Raw genomic sequence first — 16,333 nt, 5'->3', positions numbered from 1 at the left:
AACGTACTAATACACTGTGAAGATATACTGAAGTACACATACTAATACGCACTCTGTGAAGATGTACTGAAGTACACGTACTAATACGCACTCTGTGAAGATATACTGAAGTACACGTACTAACACACTCTGTGAAGATTTACTGAAGTACACGTACTAATACGGCAACTCTGTGAAGATATTACTGAAGTACACGTACTAAACACACTATGTGAAGATTTACTGAAGTACACGTACTAACACACTATGTGAAGATTTTACTGAAGTACACGTACTAATACGCACTGTGAAGATATACTGAAGTACACGTACTAACACACTCTGTGAAGATTTACTGAAGTACACGTACTAACACACTCTGTGAAGATTTACTGAAGTACACGTACTAACACACTATGTGAAGATTTACTGAAGTACACGTACTAATACGCACTCTGTGAAGATATACTGAAGTACACGTACTAACACACACTGTGAAGATTTACTGAAGTACACATACTAATACACACTCTGTGAAGATTTACTGAAGTACACGTACTAACACACTCTGTGAAGATTTACTGAAGTACACGTACTAATACGCACTGTGAAGATATACTGAAGTACACGTACTAACACACACTGTGAAGATTTACTGAAGTACACATACTAATACACACTCTGTCAAGATTTACTGAAGTACACGTACTAACACACTCTGTGAAGATTTACTGAAGTACACGTACTAATACGCACTGTGAAGATATACTGAAGTACACGTACTAACACACACTGTGAAGATTTACTGAAGTACACGTACTAATACACACTGTGAGGATTTACTGAAGTACACGTACTAATACACTCTACAAGTACGAGTCATGTAGTCAAAACTGTTCCTTGTGTATGTTGCATTATACACATGTTTGTAACCACGTTAACGTCGGGTGTCTGCAGCGGTGCCTCTTATACCTCTTAGACATGTGCTTTAAAACATAGAGTTTCTCACAGTAACTGCCCAGTTTCAGCTTTGTGACGATGCACTTTCCAGCTGATACAAGAGGCTTTTTTTAGATTTAGAAGAAGGAGACATGAAAGAGTACTGATCCACACCGCCTGAGGACGTGAGGAAGTATATATATCCTTTAATACTAATACCACACTGTGAAGGTATAGCTCTACAAGTTAGAGACATGAAGTCAAAACTGTTCCCTGTGGAAGTTGCATTTTCCAGCTGAAGATGTTTTTTTAAAACTACTAAATATATGATGTTAGGTAGTTTGCCTGAACGAGTTACGTACACCCATTTATATTGCTGTATGTCTGATTTTAGAAGTATTTTACAGCGTATGGAAGGAGAGCAGCAGGGGAGAGGCGACCACGAATTGGAGCTCTCGCCCTAAATTGTTGGTTGGGTCATTGCAGTGTGTGTGTGTGTGTGTGTGTGTGTGTGTGTGTGTGTGTGTGTGTGCCGCCATGCTTCGAAGCTTGCTTCAAATCACGTGACTTGTGGCGTCCGAAGCAGCAACTGCTTCACTTCCTGAATGAATCAACTCACTGGTTCTCCGTCCAATCAGGCGATTCAATGCACTGCCTCGCCTCGATTCTGACAGGTTGAAACCGTTTCGAATTTGAGCGCTTCAACACTTTATGACCGCTCTAAACAATGCGCAATGTGTGGGTTGTTGTCGTAGTTTGCGTTGTTGGTATTGCATTTTAATTGGATCATTATCGAGCAAGCCAGGAAGAAAGATAGGTGGTTCTGGCTCGGGAAACACTTCGAAATGTGGAGAAGTTGTGAACAATGTACCCGGTTCAAAGCCCAGAATAGTCACATTTTTGATGATTGCTTTTCAACTTTAATACTTTAATGACTGATAAAAGGCCCTCTCCAGCACTCTCTAGTCTCTTCTCAATAACCCAATACACACAATTATCAATCTTTAATTGCAAATAGAACATTCAGTCTTAGTGTGTGTGTGCATCGAATATTCAGTTCATTTTTTCAAGGCAAAGATACGTTAAACTCACTGCAGCCTTGCACTTCGCCAGGAGAGGTCGCTGTAACTGAAGCTTCGAGAAATGAACCTATTTCCGACACAATTGTCCAAGTGGTTCGAAGCTTCATTCAAAGCTTCATTTTGCCATCACTAGTGCCGTGTCCTTGGTGTGGTGTGCCGCGCTACACTAGCCCTGCTGATGTCACGGTTCTCACGTAATGTCACGATCTGTCTGCGTTGTGTCTGGTTTAGCTCTGTCTGTGGTTCCCTGTGGTTAGTTTCCCTGGTGTGTCTGATTACCCGATTGTGTTCACCTGGTGTCCCGTGTTTTCTCCTCCCTCCTCACCTGTGTCTTGTTTGTGTGATTAGTCTTGTGTGTATTTAAGTTCTGCTTTTTCTGTCTGTCTTTGTCGGTTCGTCTTTTGTCGGTGACTGAGTTCACCGGTGAGTGTTCTGTTTGGTCTGAGTTAAGTTCATTGTCCTTGAAATAAAGGTTTATCAGAGTTATCTGCATGTGGGTCCTGCTTCCTTCACTCAAACCGTGACGGCTGAAGTGTATTTAAAGGTGGACTCCACAGTCTAGTGGACTCGCTTCCTCTTGTTCTCTCCTCTCCTCTTACCAATTAACTGTGTTGTTAAAATAAAGATTGTCCTATATTTTGTACAAAGCTGCCTCTGTATTTATTGGAAGGTTCTGACAAAGTGGTAGTGTTTGCTGCCACACCTGAGCGAACATATCTTACACTGCATCGTATTCTATTTGACGTGTTGAAGCTTTGTCCCTGGGAGAACCTCGTATCTTTTCAACTTTGTGACGATGCATCCAAGAGGCTTTTAAAGAATTTCTTAAAGGTGGGGTAGGTAAGTTTGAGAAACCGGCTCGAGATCGCTAGAATTTGAAAATACACAACCGGAAATATGCCACTTCCTCACAGAGCCCCTCCTCCAACACACACGAACGCGCACATGACCAATGAGGGCACGAGATAAGTTTGTGCCCCGATGGAAGGCTGACAGGCAGGTAGGCCATCCAATCTGTTTAGCCGGCCCGGTTGTACTTTTTACAGTATTACGGCTTCTACAGATGACTTTTTTTTGCCAAAGCACTTACGATATTCATTGCTATCGGGATGTTAAGAGCATTCCATGGAATATAACAAAAAGTGTATCTCGAGCCGGTTTCTCAAACTTACCTACCCCACCTTTAAGGTTAAGAGGAAGGAGAAATAAAAGAGTACTTCCTCATTCAGTGTATAATACAATTATTCAAAATTAGCAGGAGATAAACGGTTCTCACTGGACAGGAAGTGGATTAATAACTGCCGACTGTAAAGTAACTAATGACAAATGGAGTAAAACGTGCAGTAAAAGTATAAATTAGGAAATACCTCAAATTTGACCTTAAGTAAAGCACTTGAGTCGATGCACTTATGTCACCCCTGTTTTCTTCTTAGCACGGATACCTAAAGGTGTTTGCTATCTGCTTTAATTGGAATTAATCATGTCTACATTGTGTTTTAAGCATTAGCATTAGCATCTTTTCCATAAACTAAAGTCATCCACTGAGCAGATGAGCATCCTCAGTGAAATACCTAAGTGGAGAGTTAAGGGTTTTCTGTTTCTCACCAGCTGGTCTCCTTCGTCCTCGTGGAACAGCAGAGGTTGTTTCAGAGCTCGCCTGATGTAGGTGTAAGTGGAAACTCCCTGGAAGTACGTCGCTGCGAACTTGGAGAACTTGTACTCGGACAGATCTTCATCTTCCTCATCAGGCAGCGGCCGGGCTTCATTCATCACCTCCTCTTCAGCTTCATCACCCTGAGGGTTGTTCTCCAAGTCCTGAGCGGGAGGAGAACAGAAGGAAGACGTTAATATGTGCAACGCGTTTTCTACAGAATCATAACTAAAGATGAAGCTACACGTCCAATGCTAACGACGTTCAGCAGCATGCTAACATCTGCTAATTAGCCATAGCAACAACGCAATATAGGAAACAGTCGTGCACACAAGATTCAACGTATTGTCATTACGTAGAGCAGGTGCTATGTAACGAAACCTCTGCATTTGACCCATCCTAATGTTACGAGCAGTGTGTACGGCGCCCGGGGAGCAGTGTGGGGAACGGTGCCTTGCTCAGGGACACCTCGGTACCTTGGTCTTGCCGGGACTTGAACTGGTGACCTTCCAGTTGCCAAGCCAAGTCCCTATCGACTTCGCCACCATGTAAATAAAAGCATTGGGACGCAGTTATACTTCAAATCCAGCAGGTGTTATATTACTGTTGCAGGTATTTTGTTGTCCTGACCAAATTGTAATTTTGACTTGATGTTGGAACAAGAGGGAAAGGAAAACCAAGAAAGCTGGTGAGTGTCTAAAGTTATGCAGATGCAGTTTTACATCCTGGTATGTTTTGCATTTAACATACGACGCATTAGGACGTACTTAATTTATCCTATCTGTCCTAATGTAAAACTGTTTTTTTTAAAAGGTACATGATTTTGAGTGTCTAAATGTATCCAGATGCAGTTTAACATATGACGCATTAGGACGTACTTCATTTATCCTTGCATGATAAATATGACGTCAGTGAAAGTATTGGAACGCAGTTATACCTCAAATCCAGCAGGTGTTATATTAGTGTTGACTTGATGAGGAAAAGGAATACCAAGAAAGCTGGTGAGTGTCTAAAGTTATCCAGATGCAGTTTAACATCCTGGTATTTTAAGCATCTAACATACGACGTACTTCATCTATCCTCGCACACTAAATAGGATGTTATTAAAAGTATTGGAACGCAGTTATACCTCAAATCCAGCAGGTGTTATATACATGTAAGTGTTGCAGGTATTTTACGTGTAAAGCTATAACATCTTGGTATTTTTTTCATTTAACATACTATGTATTAGGACATACTTCATCTATCCTCGCACACTAAATAGGATGTTATTAAAAGTATTGGAACACAGTTATACTTCAAATCCAGCGGGTGCTCGTCCCTCCTGATTGGGCAGCGGGCCAGAGTTTCCCAGGAACCCGAACATCCTGTCCACCATGTCTGAGTGATCCACCGGCTGCTCCTTCTCCCTCTCCATCTGCTCCAGACGCTCCTTCTGCCTCCTGGTCTCCTCCCTCTCCTCCCTCTCTCTCTCCTCCTGCTGCTGGGCGATCACCACCAGTCTCTCCTGGTGGTTCCTCTCCGCCTCCACCTTCGCCCGGCGCGCCGTCATCTGGTTCCTCAGACGCTCCTCCTCCAAAAGACGCTGCTTCTCGGCCTCCAGGCGGCGCTGCAGCTGCGGAGAGGAAACAGGAAGTTACACTGATTAGCATCTATTCTGTCAGATTGTAAAAACTAGAGCAGAGGAACTGAAGGGAGACATTACAGGTGGAAACAGCCACTTAACTTCTTCCTCGTCGAGTCACTGGAGCTGCAGACTTGCTCAGGAATATTATCTGTTAGTTCTCCACAAAGCTATTTAATATCTCATGAAGCTGATAACAAACTGACATTAAACAAACATTTACAAAACACAATATTTATTTAACATTTCTTTCAGGACAGGAAGAGAAAAAAAGCATTTCACAAAAAAAAAAGCCTCCCAAACATTTACAAATATCACGAGACCTGCAGCCACATTCAAACAAATTCATTTCAAAATGTAAGGGAAACTTCTGCAGCGATGGAGAGTCAGGACTTGGAGCTTTGATGTCTAACACTGGTAGTTTATTACAAGTCATCGGCCGGAGAATTCATATCACAAGTCACAGCAGCAAAAGGTTCTGACTGCACGGTGGGTTGTCATGTCAATTCTGATCAGCCTATCTCGATAGACCTTTTAACTAGTTTACAGAGAGTTAATGAGCATATTGGGGGAGGCGTAAATATCTGTGGAGCGACAGGAGATATCCCCCAACTAGAAATACTCAATCACTTGGCAGTGGTGTTTAGAAGCCAGCGTTCTCACAGTCGTAAACCCCCCCATCAGGCCATACAACTGACACTTAAGTGCTGGAGCACATTCCTTAAAGGAGATAACAGAATATTGGTTAACGTCAACAGGCAATAAGGTTAAATATCTAGGAGTAAAGACAAAATGATTCCCTCACACAAAACAAAGTAGAAAATAAGGTTTTAAGGTGACGTATTTTAGGCCAGGATCACATGACTCAACATCACTCGGTTTTCCTGGAGGCAGTGATTAGACTTAAGGCCTCAGTACGTGGCAAACTAAAATAGTCTGACAGCGATTAAAACCGTTAAATATCATCCAGCAGGCAATGCAACATTATGCTCACTTTGCAGAGATTGGCCATGTGTGCAGAACACTACCAACTAGAGGTGCAGGTAGATGTATTGTTTACAATGTGGATAGAGCCAGGCTAACTGTTTACTCTTCAGTCTTTATGCTAAGCTAAGCTAAGCTTCCCATTTTTGCATACAGACATGAGAATGGTGTCAACTTTCTGACGTGTGATTAAAAAACCTCAATAGAAGCTTTGAATGAAACAAATAAAGACATTCAGTTCAGCCTTATAACGCTTTACAGATGATCTTTGGGACTATTTGTGTCTCCCGTCACAACTTCTCCCCCTTTTAACACCAGAAGGCCCCTCTCTTTGGCACCTCGGCCACATGCTACAGGTAGCAGTAGTAAACATAGTGATCAGGGTTTAATCTTTAATCCATATATGTTGGGGTTTTGTCTTTTAAAAGTCAACATTTTCCCAGCGTCCATCTAGCCACGCACAAAAGGAGGCATGCAGGATACATTCAAGTCATTAAAAAGGGATTTAATCTCATTTATTTACGACTTTTTGTTGAGTGATGACGTTATAAAAATAATCAAAAAGAATAGAAATATTACAATCGCTACAGCCCTAAAATGCTTTACAGATTATTTTGACTAAATTAAATATGTGTCACACGTCACAACTTCTCCCCCCTCAACACCAGAAGACCCCTCTCTTTGGCACCTCGGCCACATGGTACAGGTAGCAGGAGTAAACATAGTGTTCGGGGTTTACCTCTGCCCTGAGCCGCTGGCAGAGGCGTCGAGCGATCATCCCTCTGGTGAACGCCTGCAGCGTCAGAACGGCACGGAGACGCCTCCAGAACGTCTGTCGGATCAGAAACCCTCGACACCGAGCCTGGATCAGAATCACACGCAGACGCGTCCTCCGGTAGCTCCTGAAGTACTTCCTGGACCTGAAGACGGCCTGGAGGCGCAGGAAACCAGACTGCATCTGGAGAGAGGAGAGGGTTTTAAAGATGTAAGGGTGAAGACTGGAGTAAAGGGCAAGACGACTTCTTGTTCTTCTTCACTGGAAATCCCAAAAAGCTCCTTCCAAGAGAGAGTGGCTCAGGGAGGTCATGTCTTTTCTAAAACTGGAGAAAATTAAATCTTCTTTAAGAGGCGAAACCTCTAGGTTTTACCTTCTTCAAATCTCTCTCATTTGTGTCTACTTATTAATGGACACTCCCCCCGCACCCCCCATTTCCCTCTTCATTATATATTTAGTTTTTGTCTTTGTACAACACTCTCTTACATGTTGGTTACTTGTCTGTTTTGGTTGCAATTGTGGTTTAAATATTGAACGCCTTCAAGTGAAGATCAAATATGTATGGCTTGTCAATTGATGTACAATAGTCAGGGATGCGGGAAGTCAGTCAGAGTTGAGGGTGCGCTGCGCGGGGGGGGGGGGGGGGGGTGGTGGAGCCTCGGAGCGGCGAAACTGTGGCGTGCTGACACTGTAGGTGCGCAGAGTTTGGGGGTGCGGGGGGGTTGCGGATGCTAGTGGAGCCTCGCAGATGGGGGTGCTGCGGCCCCCTCAGAACCCCCCTTCCCGCGTCCATGACAATAGTAGAGACTAGGGATGTAACGATACCAAAAAGTCACGATACGATAATATCGCGATAAAAAGTCCACGGTACGATATTTATCGCGATATTAAAAAATAAAGGAAACATTTATGTTTTTTTAAAAATAAAAATGTTTACTTCAATTTTATTTTCTTTATTAAAGGTGACATGTCATGCTTTTCCGGTTATCACCCGTCCCCTTGTGTTATGAAGGTTTTTATGCATGTAAATGGTGAGCAGAGTCAAAACCCTCAAAGTACACCCTGTAGGGAGTAAAACTCTAACACAGAGAATACCTCCCCAAAACGCCTCGTTGGAGATATACGTCACTGTCCATTTGATTCTTCCGGGGACATCATGATGTCATGTCGTACCCGGAACGAAATGGACCAATCCATGGAGCCGCTACGTTACGTCCGCGGAGCCGTTACGTTAAGCCCCCGCTGATTGGTCCAAATTGACCAATCCACGGACTTCCTCACACACTCAGTGCAGGCGGCTCTGCTGATCTCTCCTCCATGGCTGCAGGCTGATAACAGACAGTTGGGATCGCGGCGAAATTCTCTCTGCAGACCCATTCTCACAGCGTCTATCAACCTTTTTCTTTCTCAATATCAAGCCACACTGTTTCGCTGCTCAGCGCGATTCACAATGTCCGACTGGTCCCGACCAATCGGAGCACACTGGGCTCACAGGGAGGGGGGGGCAAGAGCTGCAGCGAGCCGTTTAGTGGAGAGAGTGAATACACAGACTTTACAGAGATGCTGTATGCGGAACCAATGTGAGTTTGGAACATGGCACAGTATACATCTATTCTAGTAGACCTCAACAATGGAATTATGATCAGTGGAAATGGCCATGACATGTGACCTTTAAATAATAAATCTGATTTGTACAGCATTTTAGTAGATAGTAGTATTTTAAAGTGTCAACAATATAATAATCAGACCCTGCAATAGAATACAACAAGTTTCACTTTAGTTTTTCAAGTAACTCAACTCTAACTCACTCTCTCACTCTCTCACTCTCAAACTCACTCACAAACTCACTCACTCACTCTCTCACTCACTCACTCACTCACTCACTCACTCACTCACTCTCTCACTCTCTCACTCTCAACTCGTCTCAGTCTCTCAAATCTCAAACTCAAATCTCTCACTCAAAGCTCGTCACCTCACTCTCTCACTCACTCACTCACTCACTCACTCACTAACTCACTCACCTCCTCACTCTCTCACTCTCTCTCTCACTCACTCACTCACTCACTCACTCCTCACTCACTCTCTCACTCTCACTCACTCTCTCACTCTCTCACTCTCAAACTCACTCACTCTCTCACTCACTCACTCACTCACGCACTCACTCACTCACTCTCTCACTCACTCTCTCACTCTCTCACTCTGAAACTCACTCACTCTCTCACTCACTCACTCACAAACTCACTCACTCTCTCACTCTCTCACTCTCTCTCTCACTCACTCACTCACTCACTCACTCTCTCACTCTCACTCACTCACTCACTCACTCTCTCCTCTCTCACTCTCAAACTCACTCACTCTCTCACTCACTCACTCACTCACTCACTCACAAACTCACTCACTCTCTCACTCTCTCTCTCACTCACTCACTCACTCACTCACTCACTCACTCACTCACTCACTCACTCACTCACTCTCACTCACTCACTCACTCACTCACTCACTCACTCACTCTCTCACTCTCTCACTCTCAAACTCACTCACTCTCTCACTCACTCACTCACTCACTCACTCACTCACAAACTCACTCACTCTCTCACTCTCTCACTCTCTCTCTCACTCACTCACTCACTCTCTCACTCACTCACTCACTCACTCACTCTCTCACTCTCTCACTCTCAAACTCACTCACTCTCTCACTCACTCACTCACTCACTCACTCACTCACTCTCTCACTCTCAAACTCACTCACTCTCTCACTCACTCACTCGCTCGCTCACTCACTCACTCACTCACTCACTCACTCACTCACTCACTCACTCAGCATCATCAAGGTTATCTTTTAGGAATGTGAGCACGTCCACATTTCCAGGTAGAAGCTGGGATGTTTGGGCGTTTACAAAATCCCCTGCTGTGGAAACAACTCTCTCGCTTGGTACTGGTGTTGCTGGGACAGAGAGATATGCTTTGGCCATGGGTACAGCAGTGGGTCAAACTGTGTCTCTCCACGACTTCAAAAACAATACAGTTGTTGCCAAGAAGGTGAGGCTTATCGACAGGGATATAAATATACTGTTGGTACTTGTCAGTGTCTCTAGGTGTGTACATGTAGCCCTGTAGATACCATGTCCTTTTGTGTTATCTGTTGTTTTATGTTATGTTCATGTTGTAACCTACATGTTGTGTCCCATTGAGACCGATGATCTCAATGGGACCATCTGGTTAAATAAAGGTTTAAAAAAAGTTTTAAAAATAAAATAATAATAATTTAAAATTGCGGTAGATTTTGTCAGTCTCACGACGGTATTGAGACATTTATTTACCGCGATATCGGGATATTCTATATATCGTTACATCCCAGACTAAGTTGAACACTAGTTACATTACATTACATTACATTGCATTTAGCTGACGCTTTTATCCAAAGCGACTTACAATAAGTACATTCGACCAGGAAGACACAACCTTGAGGAAAACAGAATCATATAAGAACATCAGGTTTCAAAGAGCCAATCGTTTCAAGTGCTGCTCAACTGGCTAAGCCAGTCCTTTATTAGTATATAAGTGCTCTGTTAGCAGTTCTTTGTTAGTCATTCTATCGCTCGAAGTGGAGTCGAAAGAGATGAGTTTTCAGTCTGCGCCGGAAGGTGTGTAAGCTTTCTGCGGTCCTGATTTCAATGGGGAGCTCATTCCACCATTTTGGAGCCAGGATAGCAAACCCACGTGTTTTTGCTGATGGGAACTTGGGTCCCCCTCGCAGCGAGGGTGCAGCGAGCCATTTGGCTGATGCAGAACGTAGAGCACGTGCTGGGGTGTACGGTTTAACCATGTCCTGGATGTAGGAAGGGCCAGATCCATTCGCAGCATGGCACGCAAGTACCAGTGTCTTGAAGTGGATTCTAGTAGCTTTGAACTGTTGAACATTTGTAACTGGTTCCTATCAATGTACCAAATGTATTTTCTATGTGCAGGGGTGCACACAACTTTCTCAGTGAGATATACCTGACTTCAGATACCTGGAGTCAATGTTTGGTACTCCAACTTCTGGCTCCCCTCAAAGTTCCCATGAAGCCCGCTGTCACTCGAATGTCAACGGGGGGGGTGGTGGTAGTGGAGTACAGACCGACGTTAACAGCAGCCCTGTCTGTGCACACGGAGACCGACTCTCGTCCGGTGATCTAACCGCCTTCTGGAAAAGCTTCACAAGTACGTCGGTACGCAAATGCGCTTTGTGACACAAATCACTTATGTGCACCTTTGTCTATGTGTCTTCAATAAAAAAACATAAAAAATGTAGGGGCCCTAAAGTGTGAATATGTAGTTTGTATATATATGCTAGATATATGCTTTATCTTCAGAACTGTTACAGTATGTGTTTTTTGTAAATTGTGTAATTTTTGTAATCTTTAATATTTATATATATTTTTTATGCTTGCTTCTTGGTTAACATTAAGCTGTCTTTGGCTCTTTTCTGCTGTAAAAAATGTACATTTCCCCTCTGTGGGACTAATAAAGGTATTCTGATTCTGAAAAACTACGCATGTTACGTCTGAAGGACTCACTTTTTGGAAGTTCTTCCTGCACTGATAGCCCCTCCAAAGCCTCTGGATCAAAGTCACAGCACTCCTCAGACGGAGATAGTGAGTCCTGCGAGAGAAGCGGAGAGAGAGGAGATTTTAAAACAGAGAACGTTTACTCAAGGAATGTTTTTCAGGACACTAGATCCACTAATTCCCACACCTCTCTTTGAGTCCTCTCACAGCCTTCTGGATCAGGATGACTTTGTCAGTGATGCCTTTGTCTCTCTCGATCTCCAGCTGCATGTCGTGGTGATCCTGATGGGAAACAAGCAGAGACAAATAAAGAGGAGGGACCACAGTCTGAGAGCCCAAAACCGATTTTTTTTGTGTGTTTTCATTGTATTTCATGAGCAGGGGCGGTTCTAGGGGGGGCAAGGGGGCCAGTGCCCCCCTAACACTGACCTCTGACCCCCCTGTGGCCCCCCTAACAATGAAAAGTTTTTTTTTTTTTTAAATGTATACTTTCTGGTACTCAGGATTGTGTTGCTGTAATGTGAGATTGTGCAGACACCCTTATGTAAAGTAGAGATGTAACTGTTTATTGCCTTTATTTTTATATAAATATGGTCTGAGTGCAAACATTGTACTATAACTTAAGCTGAAGCTAACAGTAATAACTATAAGATCTATCTGAAATAAATAAGGGTACTGAAACAAATACCAATAACTGTATTGCATTGTTTTCTTAGGCGCAATTACTTCATACTGTCTAGTTCTCTTTTTCGTCCTGCATTCATTGTGCCCCCCTCAGAAAATAACTGGCCCCCCAGTGGCCCCCCCAGTCAAATTGGTCTAGAACCGCCACTGTTCATGAGCCATACAAATTAACTATCGCCTTCATGTTTTATGTAAATGAGTTGCCCTACGGTGTTATCACCACAGAACAAATGTGAAGCAAACCTAAGTCAAGTTATCTGGTATACACGCGGTCTGTTATTTTTCAGATTTGCCTTTTTTGATCAAAACAAAAAGCACTGTTGAGGATTCAGATTCCAGACACTCCAGAAACACAAATATTTACTTACTTAAAAATAAATATATACGAACCTTTAGGAAGATCTTGGTCTTCCCGATCTGCCAGTCTCCATCTTTCCCGAGCCGGGCCAGAACGATCTGCTGACACGTTCCTCGAAGATCCTCCTGGAGGGAGAGAGAACCACGGACATGTGATGTAAAGACTTCTATAGGTGGCACTTCAGATACTGCTATTTGTAAGAAGAGCAGAATTGAACAGCTGGCAGTGTTATTGACCTGTATGTTGGCCGGTTTGACTCCGGGCATCAGGACTCGGTATCGATCCACAAACTCCACGAATGTGTATCTGATGGGATATCCGGCCCGTCGGATCCGGATCGTCTCCATCATGCCGGAGTATCTCAGCTGACGGATACACAGCTCTCTGTCGAACAACTGGAAGAAACAAACAACATTTATAGCAGAGTTTTATAAGCATCAACACTTATTGACAGTATAACCATGGCTGCTGACTTTGAGCTTTGTTGGTTATTTAGATTTCTGTGCCGTTTTATTAGTTTGTATTTGTATTTCTTTGATCTCGGCTCTTAGAACAAGTATGCATGTATACTACTATTTGATTTGAAAGATTGATGTTAAAAAAGAGAGATATTTAAGGACCTAGAAAATGCAGTCTTTCGTTTGATATTTTGGGAACTTTTCTACCCAGCAGCATCCGGCTGATTTATGCCCCGGCCACACGAGGACGAAAACGGTCGTTTGCGTTACTGTTTAGTGTCATATAGACCGTTCGGCCACACGAGGACGACCGAATACGGCACTAAACGACTGCGGAAACGATAACGGGTCCCAAGGTGGATAGAACGGCGTACGCAACGCTCTGGGGGGTCCAACGGCTCCGTGTGTACGCCCTATACGATCATGTTCTGATAATGATGAGGCAATAGCCCCGCCTCTCCCCACCTCTGCTGCTCACCCCGCGTCAAAGTAAACTGCACCCTGAATTCAGATTATTTATCTTTCTCTCGATATGGACCTAAACGCGAGTGAAGTCTAATCTGACAGGACGGAGACACCTCTCAAATTATCTAAACTAGTTATAAATATGTTTATTTTTACTGTCGGCCGGGTCACTCATTACTGGATCAGCTGCTGCATGAGACAGACACTGGCGCTGTCCGAAGAGAGGGAGGGAAAAGAGAGGCTCCGTGTATTTTATTATTATATTATATAGAGTCGTTATTCATTTGTTTTAAAGCTCAATAAATAATAAAGAAGACCTTTGACCGGCACTTTTATAATTTTGTCCGGAAGATTTAAACTTTAATACACGTTGACTGGCGAAAAACTCTGCCCGGTTCCCTCGGCCCCCACCGCGGAGAATAAACAGAAGGGCAACCATGACAACCATGCTTCTTCGCTGCTTTAGTGGAGGGAGTTACAGCGCCACGTACAGGCTCCTGCATGTACTGCAGCTTCTCCAGCGGTTGGAGCTAAACGGAGCGGTCTCGTGTGGACAGACACTATCCGGATAACTATTGCGTGTGGACGGAAGCTTGTTTGCGATTGCGTTTGCGTTAATCCTATGCGTTTAGCCGTTTTCGTCCTCGTGTGGCCGGGGCATTAAGATTATCACAATACCTGGAAACCCCCTAATACCATAAAGCTCATTAATTAATAGCTACATCTTGATTAAAGTGTAGAAATAGGGATGTTTTGTGCCTTGACCCTGTGTGTTAGTTATTTAAATGTAAAGGTGATAATGATTATTTGCCTAACACAACATTTGGGCAATATATACATTTTCTACATTTCCATATTGTTGTTAGTGGCTGCTAGTACACTATTGAATACTGTGACAACACTGTTCTTTAAATAACACTGTGCAATATGTCTTACTTTTACAATGAAATCATGTTATTTCTGGGTGCTATGTTTTGTTCACTTACTCTAATAAGGATGCTACTTATTTCAACACCTCGAATGTGTACTTGATGCTTCTTTATTGAATTTAGTAATCTTCCATGTGTATTTTTTCTCTTCGTCAGCACTGTTTCTTTGCTGTAAATGTACGAGCTGTCGGAAAGAGGAAGAATTTCTGCTTCTGATAAACTTTAGTGACCGAACAACACGCACTTGAACCCAGAGGTGGGAAGTACAAATACTTCGTTACTGTACTTAAGTACATTTTTCTGGTATCAGTACTTTACTCCACTACTTATTTTTCTGCCGACTTTTTACTTTGACTTCTTACATGTTGAACACAAATACCTGTACTTTCTACTTCTTACATGTTGAACCCAAATACCTGTACTTTCTACTTCTTACATGTTGAACTCAAATACCTGTACTTTCTACTTCTCTCATTTCCCAAACAGCTGGTTCCTTTAGTCTGAATGTGTGTTTGGTGCGTGATCATTATTCGTTAGAGTCATTGCGTGCCTATTGATTTGAACACGATCCGTGTATCCATCACTTCCTGGTCTTCTCTAAAGAAGAGGGACCAATGGAAACGTTGTCATGTTGCCGTTGTTCAGCATGGAAACATTCATTAGCTAACAATGACATTATTGTTCTATTAATATAAAGGGAGGTCAGGTACTCTTTAAAACAGCTGCTAGCTATGGGTATTTTTTACTGAAGTACACTTCAAAGCCTCTTTACTTTGACTTGAGTAAAGAAGTTTAGTCAGTACTTCTACTTTTACCAGAGTATTTTTAAACACGAGTATCTGTACTTCTACTTGAGTAAAGGTGTGTACTTGTGCCGTCTCTGCTTGAACCCGAGCTATAGACAGTGCAGTATTTTGTGAAAATGAATATTTACCATGGGTTTTTTGAACTCGTTGGGTTTGATGCAGCGCACGAAGAACGGCTGACACACGCTGAGCGTCCTCATCAACATCTCCAGAGAGCGCTTGAACTGACTACTCAGAGTGGGGGAGCGCTTCCTCGTCTCTGCACCCTGCACACACACACACACACACACACACACACACACACACACACACACACACACACACACACACACACACACACACACACACACACACACACACACACACACACACACACACACACACACACACACACACACACACACACACACACACACACACACACACACACACACACACACACACACACACACACACACACACACACACACACACACACACACACGTTAATGACAATAGAACCAGATTCAGTGTATGAACACATGGTGAGGTACTGCAACTCACATGAGCATACGGTGCTGAATTTTTGGGGTTTTCACTCCTCTGAAACTGAAAGAGATGGGGATATGTTTTGTAAATTGTATTTGGAAGATATCCATACCATTAAATATATAATTGTTTTAACCCTGAGTGAAGTTACAAATGCCTCTTAGGGTATGTGTACATATGTAGTCAATATTTAATTGTATTATACGTATATTTAAGTTGATGTATCATTAATATGTTTATAAATAACAAGTATATGTAACAGTACTGTCACTGTGTATAAGCATTTTTCAATTAAATAAATCCTGACAAAAATAAGATTAAATACTTAAAACGTGAGAAACAAAGTCAAGCGAAAACATTTTTAACAATAAATTAATACAATTATTCCTTACGATTGTCTTGGAAAGTCATAAATCTGGACTGTATAGTTATTATTTTAACTTCCGTCTATACTCAGTTTACCTTTACAATTAATTTAGATTTTCATTGTCGATGCTTCATGAGAAAGACAGACTCACAGA

General features: G+C 42.8%; 1 protein-coding gene across 1 annotated transcript in view; it reads right to left on the bottom strand.

Moving 5' to 3' along the window:
* The window catches only part of LOC117458569 (unconventional myosin-VIIa-like), a 72,956-nt gene that overhangs the window by 31,060 nt on the left and 25,563 nt on the right, over window positions 1–16,333 (bottom strand). The window contains exons 16-23 of the mRNA XM_034099145.2: window positions 15,413–15,550; window positions 12,863–13,021; window positions 12,659–12,751; window positions 11,772–11,866; window positions 11,594–11,678; window positions 6,999–7,217; window positions 4,949–5,266; window positions 3,606–3,815 (exon numbers count right to left, since the gene is read on the bottom strand). Coding sequence (XP_033955036.1) covers window positions 3,606–3,815; window positions 4,949–5,266; window positions 6,999–7,217; window positions 11,594–11,678; window positions 11,772–11,866; window positions 12,659–12,751; window positions 12,863–13,021; window positions 15,413–15,550 — 1,317 coding nt within the window. The remainder of the gene's footprint in view (window positions 1–3,605; window positions 3,816–4,948; window positions 5,267–6,998; window positions 7,218–11,593; window positions 11,679–11,771; window positions 11,867–12,658; window positions 12,752–12,862; window positions 13,022–15,412; window positions 15,551–16,333) is intronic.

This window comes from Pseudochaenichthys georgianus, chromosome 14, assembly GCF_902827115.2.
Source record: "Pseudochaenichthys georgianus chromosome 14, fPseGeo1.2, whole genome shotgun sequence".
NCBI classification, from domain to species: Eukaryota; Metazoa; Chordata; class Actinopteri; order Perciformes; family Channichthyidae; genus Pseudochaenichthys; species Pseudochaenichthys georgianus.
This window is presented reverse-complemented; position numbering and strand designations above follow the sequence as displayed.